At 35.2% G+C, this 13,129-nt stretch overlaps 1 protein-coding gene across 1 annotated transcript; it reads left to right on the forward strand.

Moving 5' to 3' along the window:
• The first annotated feature begins 3,767 nt into the window (after positions 1 to 3,767).
• On the forward strand, positions 3,768 to 12,717 carry LOC149820360 (thioredoxin H1-like). The gene is made up of 3 exons (XM_089983186.1): positions 3,768 to 3,923; positions 12,040 to 12,162; positions 12,434 to 12,717. Exons 1-3 carry the CDS (start codon positions 3,837 to 3,839, stop codon positions 12,578 to 12,580), a joined length of 357 nt encoding a protein of 118 aa, XP_089839312.1. The 5' UTR covers positions 3,768 to 3,836; the 3' UTR covers positions 12,581 to 12,717.
• Positions 12,718 to 13,129: the final 412 nt, after the last annotated feature.

A 13,129-nucleotide genomic window follows, 5' to 3' on the forward strand; every position in this document is an offset into this window, starting at 1 on the left:
TTTAAAGATACACCCACATGTTAACCGGTGAGCCTATTGTAGTAGCCCAAGCAATGGTGCCTGAGTGGAAGCAAGTAATTATAATTACTTTATATTGAGCAAAAGAAAAATGAGTAATAAAGAAGACATAGATATTTGTTCTTGCATTTAGGATATCCATGTGTGTTGTTCTCCCTCTTGGATAGAGGTGGAGCTGAGTCAGATCCCACAAAGAGTTGGGTGTTGGGACTCGTGTTGAGCCATGAACTTAGTTGGAGTTCAGTTAGGCTATGACTATCCATTTGCTATTGTGAGAAGGGTGGTCGAGTCTTCAGTGAGACACTGGTTGGTCTCACCTCCCTACAATTTGACTTTTTCAAGTACCCACTAGTAGGCGGCATCGATGGTGATGGATGTAGAATGACTTGAGACACCACTAGAGCTGGACTTGGACTCTTTTATTCTTGAGACTACTGTTGTGAGCTTTGGGTCTGTTCCAGGTTTTGAGACCCTTGCATTTTGAAATTATCATTGTTGTTATCCTATGTGGATTGATTTTGTAAATTTTACATTTAGTTCACTGCAATTTCTTATGAAATTTAGATTTATATAAATAGAATGATTTAGGATTTCATTGTGCCAATAAAATCCTAGGTATTTTCTTTCCGTTATTCAGGTTTTCAAAAGAGAAATTAAAAGAGTGTTTTCCATTGTGTTTTAAAAAGCAACCTTTTATTAAGTCTCTTTCGGCTGCGTTAAACCTTTTAAAGAAATCTTGAAAAAATATGCACAAATTTCTAAGTATAAAGAGCATTCATTTCACATGCTATAGAGCTTTGTTGGACAATGGAATTTCATGGTTACCTAAGTATGCTCTATGGGGCAAGGGCCCCTCCCCATGAGTTGCCTGAGTGGTTCTTGGCTAAATCATTCCTACCTTGGATCAAGCTCAAAAATGGGGTTTCCAACTGGCCAACAGATATGCAATGTGTGAGTTCAAGGTTGAATTGGTCTGACACCTCTTATGGGAGTGCTCTGGCAAGAGAAATAAATCCTACCTCTTGTTTATAGCAATTGGTGTTGAGACCTCTGTTTCTTAAAAAATCCAAGGAATGAAGGCTGATATGGAAGTGGTATAAACTCTTGTTTGTATGGATCTAGTCACCAAAAGGTAGATCTAACCATACATATGTGTTTAGCGTGGTTTATCTAATATGTTAGAAGGTTTTATTATGTCTTTTTTTTGAAATGCAAGTTGGGGTTAGGTAGACCCACATAAGTTATTATTCAATCATACCACTCGGGTTCAAAACTCATTATTATTATTATTATTATTATTATTATTATTATTATTATTATTTTGATCAAGTTGGGGTTTAAGACACACATCCTTTGCCGTTCAATCTAAAGAGTTAGAGTGTAAATATTTTTTATGAACCATTTAGAGTCCAAGGATCCGAGGTTTTGCTAACAACTCTCTAAGTTCCTTTAGTTAATAAAACAAGATTCACCTCGTCCAAACACCTAATACCAAAACCTCCTTCGCTACATGGCTTGCACATCTCCTCCCAGTTGAGCAAGTGCATTTTCCTGTCTTGGTTAGGTCCACAACACAAGAATTTTCTCATAAATGGGCTCCATCTTACAACAAGTTTGGAAAGGGGAAAAAACATGATCCAATACACAGGAAAAGATGCCAAAACATAATTAAGGAGAATTACCCTTCTAGCTAATGAAAGAAGATTGCCATGCCACGACTCAACTTTTTTTTTTTTGGGAATTTAGTAAGCAACTGATTGCAATGATTCACTTTAACTCCCATGAAAACTTGGGAATTGTTATGGCTCGATTTCCAAGAGATGACTTAGGATCCGGGCTCCAATTCTCAAAAAGCCACTTCATGTTTATATGAGGCAATTTAAGCTTGTGCAGGGTCCATTATATTAATATTGAAGCTTATGTGGTTGAATATAATATGAAAAATTCAATGGACACATGTTCATTTAAAAAATAAAGAGTGTTTGACACATATCCATGTTAAAATTAAGGAGAGTCACTCAACGGGGCCCATATAGAAAGGGGTCTAATTGAATGAACATGATAGGACATCTCTCTCTTCTTTAAATGTTTCTCAAATTAATTAGGTAGAGTCTAATTAAGTCATCTTTCTTAATTTATTAAGACTTTTAATTAGAGTATGAGTCATAACTGATGTAGGGTTTTATAATCTTCTCTCTAGTCTAGTTCTTGTTTCACAATTAGACAATTTTATGACTTATGAATTAGTTGTTAGATTAAGACTTTACTCTAAACCTTCACTCTATAAATAAAGGTTTGAAGAACCTCTTTGGATTATAGATTGAATAAGATTGAATTGGTTTTCAAAATCTTACTCCCTCTTTAGATGTCTCTCTCTCTTTCTTCTTTCTTTCTCTCTTCTCTGTGATCCATGTGAGACCAAACCTTTCTAGTTTGATCCTTCATCAATTTTAAGAGTCTAAGCCAATTTTGTATCTGCATCTTTGTTGTGGAGTGATTTCTACCTTGAAAATTAACTTTGGAGTCCTTTCAACCATAGTTTTGTTGATCAAACTTTCTTACGAACATGTCTTAGGTATTTATACTACTCATTTGACTTCTATCATACCTTAAGATCAGTCTATAACCATTCCTAAAGTTGTCGAGGCCAAAACTTCACTTGAATGAATAATACATTCTTGTTATGCGTGTTGTTTTGTTTCTAATTTCTTGCTTATACCCTTACAACACTTGAACATGTAGACTCCTTTAAGACCTTCATATTCATGCTATACAACAATTGAAACTGATCTCAGCCTTAGTTAAGATTCTATCTACGTTCAGGTTACGAAACACTAAAATCACACCTTGTTAATTCGTTCAAACACATAGTTTTGATCGTTTAACCTCACTTGTCTCTCCAACTCCTCAATCTAGCTTTTTTAATCCCTAAAACTTATACCAGACCTCAACGCATGATCTTAGATCCCTTTATAAACCCTAAACTAAGACCTTTTGGATTTGGGCCAAAAATCCTTTTCTGATTTGAGTATCGAGTTTAGTTTTGACCTACCCAATTCAGTCATTATAACCCCATCCCTTCTCGTACCTTTTAATACATCACCATTAGAGTCCTTCAACCTTTACCACACCATGTCAACTAGGGTACAACACTCTAGTTGATCCAAGAACGGTAGGCACGATGTGCTCGATTCTATCGAGCCTCAAATGCAATATTTGTCTATTGCTGGCCCGAGACTTCCTATCGATCCAAATTTTGAACCTGCTATATTGGACGATCCGGAGGGTGTATCAAAGTCCTAAATACTTAAACGGAAGCACCCTTGTTGCCACCGAGTGATATATTTAACTTGCTCAATACGTGAATTACAAACTAACTCAGGCCCATTATTATATATATAACTCATTGGAAAAATAGTGGGCAATGAGAATATTCTTACGAAACATTCTTGCTTTTTAATTATGAGAAATGAGTCTACGCGCTATTATATATGTAGCTCATTATTATATATATAAAACTCATATTATTATAAGCTCATTATTATATATATATAACTCATTGATCATAAAAGTCATTATTATATATAAACATATATAATATTTTTATATATACCGATATATTTTGGAGATTTTTTCAACAATGGACTTCTGAAAATTCCGCGGCTTATTTTTTCAACTAGTTTATTTTTAAAACATTGCGTGAAGGAAACGGTTTGCTTTCCTCCTTTTCGAGGATTATTTATTTGACAGAGTTTCCGAGAGAGAGAGAGAGGTTAGGGCTTTCTAGAGAGAGAGAGTGGTTAGGGCTTTCTAGAGAGATGGCGTCTTCCGAAGGAGTGATCGCGTGCCACACCGTCGAGGAGTGGAAGAATCAGTTCGAATCCTCCATTGAATCGAAGAAGCTGGTTTGTCCCTTCTCCATCGCTCCCTCTTCCCCACCTTTTTTTGGCTCTGCGTTTTATTTATTTTTTGTTTTGTTTTTATTGCGGTGCGTTTCGTTTTGTATAGTGCTGTTTGTTGTTTAATCCACAAAAATGATGCACATGATTTCTCGTCTGCTATTACATTTACCTACGATCTAGTTGGAATCTCACGATGCTAGTTTTGACTCAAACTAACCTCGTAGATGTGTTCATCATGCTCGATTTAGTAGGAATTGATCCTTGGATCATGTTTTTTTTACGAAAAACATGTTTTTATGAGTCGCGATCTGTTTTTTGGATCATCGAAAAAACCTGTATACAGGTCGGAATCCAAAAGCCGATTTCGATTAGTAAAAATATTTAGATCACATCTATGGTGTTCGATGCCAGAAAAAAACAGTGTTTGCTAAGTCGATTGTAAATTCAATCGACTGTAGCAAACATTAACCGGAATATCTATTGTACATGAGTGTACCAGTATGGTGAATCCGATCAACTTATCCTCTCTCTCTCTCTCTCTCTCTCTCTATATATATATATATATATATATATATATATATATATATATATATATATATATATATAGAGAGAGAGAGAGAGAGAGAGAGAGAGAGAGAGAGAGAGAGAGAGAGAGAGAGAGAGAGCAGGTTTTTCAAGTGCTTCAAATATCAACAGACCACGATGTGCCAAAATTTCATGAAACAAAAAATCGTATTATTACATGAAAAAGATATGAGCCAAGTATTTCCTATCTAGCAAAACATGCTGAACACATCTATGAGGTAAGATGGAGTGTATATAACTTATAGCTAGATTTTCTGGCTAAGGTGTACATAATATAGGCAATAGCAAAATATCTCCCTTCTCTCTCTCTCTCTCTCTATATATATATATATATATATATATGTGTGTTCTACCCTTGTGGGTTTCAAACCTTCTAGTAAACTAGTAAAAGCTCTTTCTTTAAATTATTTTATTTTTTTAACAGCTGACCTTACAGATGTGATTCACATGTTTGGCTTAGTAGATGTCTGTCCTCCGTTCTTTTTTTTTTGACATAGTTGCCAGATTTTCCTGGGTTTGAACTATCAATGGCCTACAATATACTGAATTTTCAACCCTCAAAAAATTGTATTTTTACATTGAAAAATATGATCTAAGGGTTGATTCCTACTATTTTAACCATGCTGAGCACCTCCATGGGGCCAGATTTGGTCAAAACAACCTATAGGTTTCAATTTAGGGGTTCGGAACCCATAAGGGTATCCAATATTTTTCAAAAGCAAAATTTAATCGTAGGATCATGTTTAGCATATTCTATTTACTATTTTCACGTGTTAAAATTGGCTCAAATGTGATGTTTTATACCATTTTTAAACCACCTTTATTTTCAGAATTGTGAGCTATTGATGTTCACTGTCTCAAAACTGAAATCTCATGGTGTATTACACATGCTAAAACTTCTAATATAGTAAATAAATCATGTTAAACACATCTGTATGGTTATATTTACCATTTGGTCGCTAGAACTATGTGAACAAGAGTGTGTACCACGGTATGGTATTGTGGTACAGAACCACAGTATATTTTCCCATATATATATATGTATATAGATTTGTGCAAGTGTCTAGTTTTTCAAGACCTGCCCTGTCAGTGTCAAAGTAACAGATGATTACAAATAACTCCCATGCCCCTGAGAGAAAATCAAACACACTGAATAAGGTCATCAAACATGAAGTACCTCAATGTGTAAGCTCGAAGTCAGGTTATACATGGGAATAGATGGAGATAAAAAGAATCCTTCTTGGTCCATCAGGCAAGGTATGCGTGAATCAGTCTACTTTGTAAATTACCGTTTCAATCCAAGCCAGGTGTTTTCCTAGTTTGGTCATTTTTCAGCTCAGACATCTAATAGCTGGAAAGTAGGGGGAGAATCCAGCATTAGTCATCCTCCATATTCCCTCTAAAGATCTACTTGGATCACCATTATGTGTGTAATCTAGGTAGTCCTTTCTTTTCTTTTACCTGTTAATTTAGCATAAAGCGGATCTCCTTACATTAAAAAGTAGACAGCAATGTGCAGAATATGTATGTATTTTCCCATATATATATGTATATAGATTTGTGCAAGTGTCTAGTTTTTCAAGACCTGCCCTGTCAGTGTCAAAGTAACAGATGATTACAAATAACTCCCATGCCCCTGAGAGAAAATCAAACACACTGAATAAGGTCATCAAACATGAAGTACCTCAATGTGTAAGCTCGAAGTCAGGTTATACATGGGAATAGATGGAGATAAAAAGAATCCTTCTTGGTTCATCAGGCAAGGTATGTGTGAATCAGTCTACTTTGTAAATTACCGTTTCAATCCAAGCCAGGTGTTTTCCTAGTTTGGTCATTTTTCAGCTCAGACATCTAATAGCTGGAAAGTAGGGGGAGAATCCAGCATTAGTCATCCTCCATATTCCCTCTAAAGATCTACTTGGATCACCATTATGTGTGTAATCTAGGTAGTCCTTTCTTTTCTTTTACCTGTTAATTTAGCATAAAGCGGATCTCCTTACATTAAAAAGTAGACAGCAATGTGCAGAATATGTATGAAATGGATGGGAATCACCCTTCAAGAACACATGCAGAAACAATAACTAAAAGCCAAACATAAACATAGTGGGTGAAATGTTGCAGTTCACTTTCATATGATAGTAAAAGTATGCCTATGTGCAGACTGGCCGGGAACATGGTGGCTTCTATCGTAATGGCCAACATCCCCAGTAAGGCTTGATTATAAATTTGTTTTTTCTTTGTTAGCATCTCCAAATGCACTGCCAAAACTTGTTCAACTCATTTCCACAAAATTTCTATATGTATCAGACATTTTTCTAAGTCACCACACTTGTAGCAAGGATGTATCCAATGCCCAAAAGAGATATCATTGCTAATGTTCCATGTTTGACATCAATTCAATGCCCAACTCCTCAAATTCTCTTGAAAGCATGATCTTATAGTAACCTATATCACATGGATATGGATGCGGGAATGGGAAACAATACAGATACACTTGATATGATTCAACAATTTAAAAAAAATTAAGACCTGGTCTATGTAGTTAAGATTCTGCCTAGGCTGCCTATTCTGCCTTGGTGCAAGTCTACCACCTAGGTGCCTAGGCAAGTACCTTGGTTTGAGAGTGGGGAGGGGGGCATCGAGGTTGGTATTTTACATTTGTTTTGATTATTCTTAAAACATTGTAATCATGTTTTGAATGTGTATTTTGAAATATCTAAGTTTTTTTATATCTTTATATATATATATATATTTTAAATAACTTTGTTCTTTTGTGCATTCTAAGTGATGCATCTAAAAAATATTTGTTTAGATGGAGTTGAAAGTTAGAAATATAATCTATGTCACATGGGTGCGGGTGTGGGGGTGTGGCACTTTCAAAAAACTTGGGTGGGTGCGGCAAAAAAAAAATAAATAAATAATATATATATATATATATAAAGTCCAATAGTTGGTCATAAATGACCCTGGGTGCGTTCCCATTGTCAGGTTGACCGCACCAGGTGCCACACCCACACGCGCACCTGTGTCGCGTCACATCTATGCGGGTGCGGCACCCAGTTGGCCGAGTCCCTGTGACATAGAATATAATTATGTTTTAATTGTTTGGATTCGTTCATGAATTATTCTTTTCTTTAAAGTTTCATTTGTTTAGCTTCATAAACTGTGTTGAATGTGTATTTTCTATTACTTTTAGGAACTTGTTCTAATTTTTTAATATTTTTCCTTTTTGGTCCTGACTAGGCTGACTAGTCCCACCTAGGCTCCAACTAGGCCTTTTAAGGGGCTGGCGCTAGGCACCGACTAACGCTTTTGACTACTTAGAACATAGGATGCGACCATACAGGCACAAATGTATACATGCATGCATGTGTGTGAAAAAATAATTCTAAATCACTATAATTAGGAACATCAAATGATGAAACCTAGTTGAAATTGAAATATAGTGTAATTGATGACAAATTTTAAAGAAAAACTCAAGTGAACACAAAATAAGTAAATAAGACCATAAAAGAAATGGATAAAGTTAATGCCACAATATTGATTGTGTGTGAAACTGGTTTGACTGTGTCCTTGAAGTGTTTTGCGGTGTCCATGAAGTGTCCAAGTGTCTAGTTGTATCAACACAGAATATGCATGCTATGTGAACTTTCCATGTGACAGATAGAAACTTGACAAGCCAAGCTTAGGTATTCCTAGTTAATATAGGTCCTAAAATAAACAACCACTGCATAGTCAAGAACAGGATTTCATGAAATTAAAAGTAGATACCATGTAATGAAGATCTTGTCTTCACATCTGCATAAAACAAAAATATGAGATAGGCATTACTAATTAATACCTTCAATTGCCTTTTCCTCCTTTTTTAGGTAACAAGGATTCCATATTTAATGGAATCCAAAACAAAATCCACCGCTTGCAAGGAATGAGCAATTGATTCCTTGAACAAAATACACTAACTTTTGATCCATTGAGGTCATCACCATCAGAAAACTTTAAGTAGTTTATGTCGCAAGAGTAACATAATTGCATTGTGAGTGTAGAAGATAAATGACATGGAATGAAAAGAATACTTAGAGAGCACCTTAAAATGAACATTGTATCTCTTCCAACATATGTCAACCCCTCCATATTTTGGATTTCATGCCACAAGCTTGTTTGTGGCCAGCCCATATTCTAACTAGTTTGAAGATGTTATTATGGGGATATGAAAGCATTTACTGATTTAGCATTGAGATGATACTGCATCTCCGCATTGTTGCATAAATTTCTTCAGTTTCTTGTTGGCTCCATTGTTAATGAAATCTTCTGTACATGATACTTGGATTGTAGTGATACCGGTCCTATTTCCCAGACTGGAATTCAGTTTGGTCATCTCAACGTCCATCTTCATGAGTGTGTTGATCGTCTCTTTCTTCTAAATGCAAAATTCAAAATATTCATATTAAAAATCATAAATGAGTTGGTTCTAAACCAATAAAGTTAAAAAAACTCCTGTTTCATGAGAAACCCAACCAGTGTGTGTGTGTGTCCCTTGGATTATCTCAAGTTGACTAATTGAAAACAAGGAAAGCAATCAAAATTTGATTTCATGAACTGACCCAATGTTCAACACATTAGTTATACAGCATATGAATTTGAACTCTCAACCCACAGGAAATGTAGGTGAAAAACCATGATAAAAATTAATCCTTAAATAGAAGCAAGGTTCCTAATACCCATCTACCAAAAAAGAAGTCATTCAAGTTTGATTTGGTTAAACTCAAATATATAAAAGAATATCTAAATATCACAAACTACATGCAATTAGGGGTGCACATGAGCCGAGTTTGAGCTGAGATTAGGCTGGCTCAGCTCGCTAAAAAAAGTGCCGTTCAAGCTTAGCTCAGCTTGAGCCGAGCTTGAGCAGCTTTTGTCCAAACTTGGTTCAAATCGAATTCGAGCTTGGCTTGGTTCTGCTCGAGCTGGACATTTTTATTTAAAAAAATATTTTAATGTATAGTGAGAATGGTATCGAACTATCCACCTCTTCTATAAAGGGTTAACACCTTACCTGTCTAAGCGAGATTTTGTGTTTATTGTGTCAACATAATTTATTCACATACCAATGGTAGGCACCTTACATAACTGCATGAACCGAGCTTAATCTGGCTAATTGAGCTCAACCATGCTTGATTGCCTTATTAAGCTCGGCTCGTCTATGTGTATCGAGCTTGAGCCCTTGCTCAAGCTCTGCTCATTTATCTACTAAGATGAGTTTGAACTGAGCTTAAATGAGCCTAGCCCAAGCTGTCTGTGCTTGTTGTTTACCCCTACATGCAACAAAGAAAAGAAATTGTCAATCTATAATTGTAACATCAAGCTTTCAACGTCTACCACATAAATATCTTTTAAACTCAAATAAAACATTCCTACAAACTACCAAATTTCTAGAGATAAGAAACCACAAAAAGCGTACAAAAAAAGGAAAGATGATAAATGGAAGAAAAACTCCCCCCCAAAAAGTCTAAGAGAGAGAGAGAGAGAGAGAGAGAGAGAGAGAGAGAGAGAGAGAGAGAGAGAGAGAGAGAGAGAGAGAGAGAGAGAGAGACCTAAGCAGTGTTATCTCCTAAACTATCCTAAACAAATTAAGGGGGGCATATGCATATACTCTTTATAATTGCTTACTATAAAAGATGTTTTGGATGAAGCACTATTCATGTTTAGATGTGTTGTTACTTTTTAAAGCAATAAGAAATCAGTGGCTCATCTTGCACTAAAACTTGATGACCAAAAAATAGAAAACATACAAAACATGAATTTACCCAATGTTGTACGCATCGTACGATATCGTACGTTACATATCATTGCTATTTAGAATATTGGTACAATGCGTACTCGTATCACAATACAGGTGCGTATTGTAGACGTATTATATGTATCATACGATATGAGGTGTATCGTATGATACATGGTCAACACTCTTAAAAAATGACCAAATTGTAAATTTTCAGTTTTGGGTTTTAAAGACCTCTTGAGGGCCGACTCCCTCATTTGTGTAGAAGCCATTAGACCGGTATCCACACACCCTAGGACTCATGAGAGCGATTTGAGGGCTAATCCATGCCCAAGTGGAAGGGATTTTTGCGTTTTGCTAAAGTAAAAGTGCATTTCCACCATTTTTCCATTATAGAAAGTGGGTTTAGGTAAAAGATCTTTATTATGAGTAAAATTATGAAGCTACCCTTTAATTTTTTTTTTGCCTTAGGGGGCGCTGCCTCCCTACAACCCCCGGCCAACTTACTATGAAGTTGGATCCGTGGAAATTAGAGATTTATATAAAGGTAGAAATGGCTCCACCCTCCTTCAACAAAGATGGTTCAAATGATCCAACATGGCAACGAGGCACTCAAGTATCAATTGAAAATCGAGTGCAACTATTGCCATAATATTTTGTTTATGTAATATGAAAGTATGAGTCTTGTGACATGTTTTTAATTGCAAGATATTTAATATTTTGCATTGTTCTTGTGAGATATGCATGCAATATTATCTATGATTCTATATTAGTTGATGTTTGATGATGTCTTATTCTGCCCAAAGAGACTTAAATGCTTCGTATGTGATTTTATGGTTGTATTTTGTGGAATTCATCATTGTTTCATGTGATATGATTTTTTTTGAATTTTTGCTATTTTTCTTGATTTTTTGGAAAATTTGTATTAAAATTTTATGATAGTTTACGATGCGATATGATATGACCTTAATTTGGGACTGACTGATATGGGTAACGATACGATACTTACAACCTTGATTTTACCACATAAACAATGTTAAACACATGTATAAGATTAGATTAAACTAAAAAACTTGTAACATTGTTTTCTTGAAGGGTTTAGGACATTTAGGAGATTCCTATATTTGTAAATATATATACACAGTACCATGTAGGTCATAAACAGTCTTGTCTCCTAAACCTTCTTATATGACTTTAAAAAGCATATGTATAGGTGTTTGCTTAATCTAAATTACAGATGTACTCTATTTCTATATAATTTACTTAGTGAGAAACATGTTTGATACTTTAGATGAGGCATGTTTCATGGTTAGTGCAATAAATAATCAATGGTTCTATATCATGCTAAAACCTAATGATGGAAAACTAAAATTGGTTAAATGTTCAATTCAAGGCATGTTTTTTGGTAAATAAACAATGATAAATGCATCTAGAGTTTAGATTAAGTGAAGGACATTTAACTATGTTATTTTGAAGTGCTAAGGACATTTAGGAGATACTGATTTTCTTTATATATATATACACACTATTTCTTTGAATTGTTGAGAAGATTTCTTTTTGCCACATTTCTTTGGGTGTTAATTAGGGAATTGTTGCTTGTCCTTTTATGGGAGGTCATGACACTGGAATTTTGTTATCAACTTGGTTGGCTCATTCTGTTTCTTTTTTCCCTTGCATGCTTTGATGTTTTAGAGATAATGATTAATTATGTGAAGAATAAAACATTTTATTAATTATTGCATTCCTGTAATTTCTAAGGTGGTGGTTGATTTTACTGCATCTTGGTGCGGACCATGCCGATTCATGGCCCCTGTTTTCGCCGAGTGGGCTAGGAAGTTTGTGGATGCCATTTTTTTGAAGGTTGATGTTGATGAATTAAAGGTATTATTGCCTTACCTGCTGTTTTTTATTCCCCCTAACGCTGGAACTACACATAACTGGTACTGTTCATGGGCCTGATCATTTGAAAAAGCTGTAAGGCCTAGTTTGGACAACAGTTTGTGGTTCTGGCTTGATTGTTGATATCTTGAATACGATTGGCTTGTTTTTTAGTTCTCTCTACATATTTTGAGGATTGGTTCATTTGGAGTTTATGGTTGAATATGTGATAATATATGAATCTTATCTGAGAAACAAAAAACACAATTTATAGGAAGTTGCCGAGGAATGGAGGATCGAGGCAATGCCAACATTCTTGCTTCTTAAGGAAGGGAAGGAAATAGAGAGGGTTGTGGGAGCAAGGAAGGATGACATTCACAAGAAAATCACTGAACATTTGGCACTTCCTATTTCTGCCTAGGAGGGAAATACTGCTATGTTCTTTATTTATGACTTGCTTCAACTGATTTGCTTTTTAAACTGCATGTAATGACTGTTAAACCATGCCATGGATGATTTAATTTCATAATCATAAAATTGTGGACATTTTGTGGTGGATATTTTCACTCATTACTTTAGACCATACTCCTATTGTTTTAACTTTTTATGAGGAAATTTGCTTGTGAGAGAGATACTTTCAGTTCTCTATCTTCAAAAGAATAATAAAAGCGATGCCTTCAGTTCTTATGGAGATAAATTTCCTGATGCACATTAAAGGTTCTAACTTGGTGAGATGTATGGCTGGAATTGTTCAGAGCATGGAGTTAAGAAGCATCACCTGATATTGTTCATGTAAATTTTTTTCCTTGAGTTCCATTTGATTTGTTTATCTGGAATGATTTTTTTTTTACTATTTTCCTTCCATGTATGTTGCTTCATTTTTGTGATGGGGGAGGTTGCATGAAATCCAAAATCATCTCTCTGAATTTCAGTGTACAACTCATGTTGGTGAATTTTAGGGATGTCTGTA

Source organism: Nuphar pumila, chromosome 12 (genome assembly GCF_984573655.1).
Source record: "Nuphar pumila chromosome 12, dmNupPumi1.hap1.1, whole genome shotgun sequence".
Taxonomy (NCBI): Eukaryota; Viridiplantae; Streptophyta; class Magnoliopsida; order Nymphaeales; family Nymphaeaceae; genus Nuphar; species Nuphar pumila.

Bases quoted from the DNA above. Each gene is read 5' to 3' on its own strand.
- LOC149820360 (XM_089983186.1), top strand. From the start codon at position 3,837: ATGGCGTCTTCCGAAGGAGTGATCGCGTGCCACACCGTCGAGGAGTGG. The intron at 3,924-12,039 runs GTTTGTCCCTTC...GTAATTTCTAAG, and splicing joins CCATTGAATCGAAGAAGCTG to GTGGTGGTTGATTTTACTGC. The intron at 12,163-12,433 runs GTATTATTGCCT...CACAATTTATAG, and splicing joins TTGATGTTGATGAATTAAAG to GAAGTTGCCGAGGAATGGAG.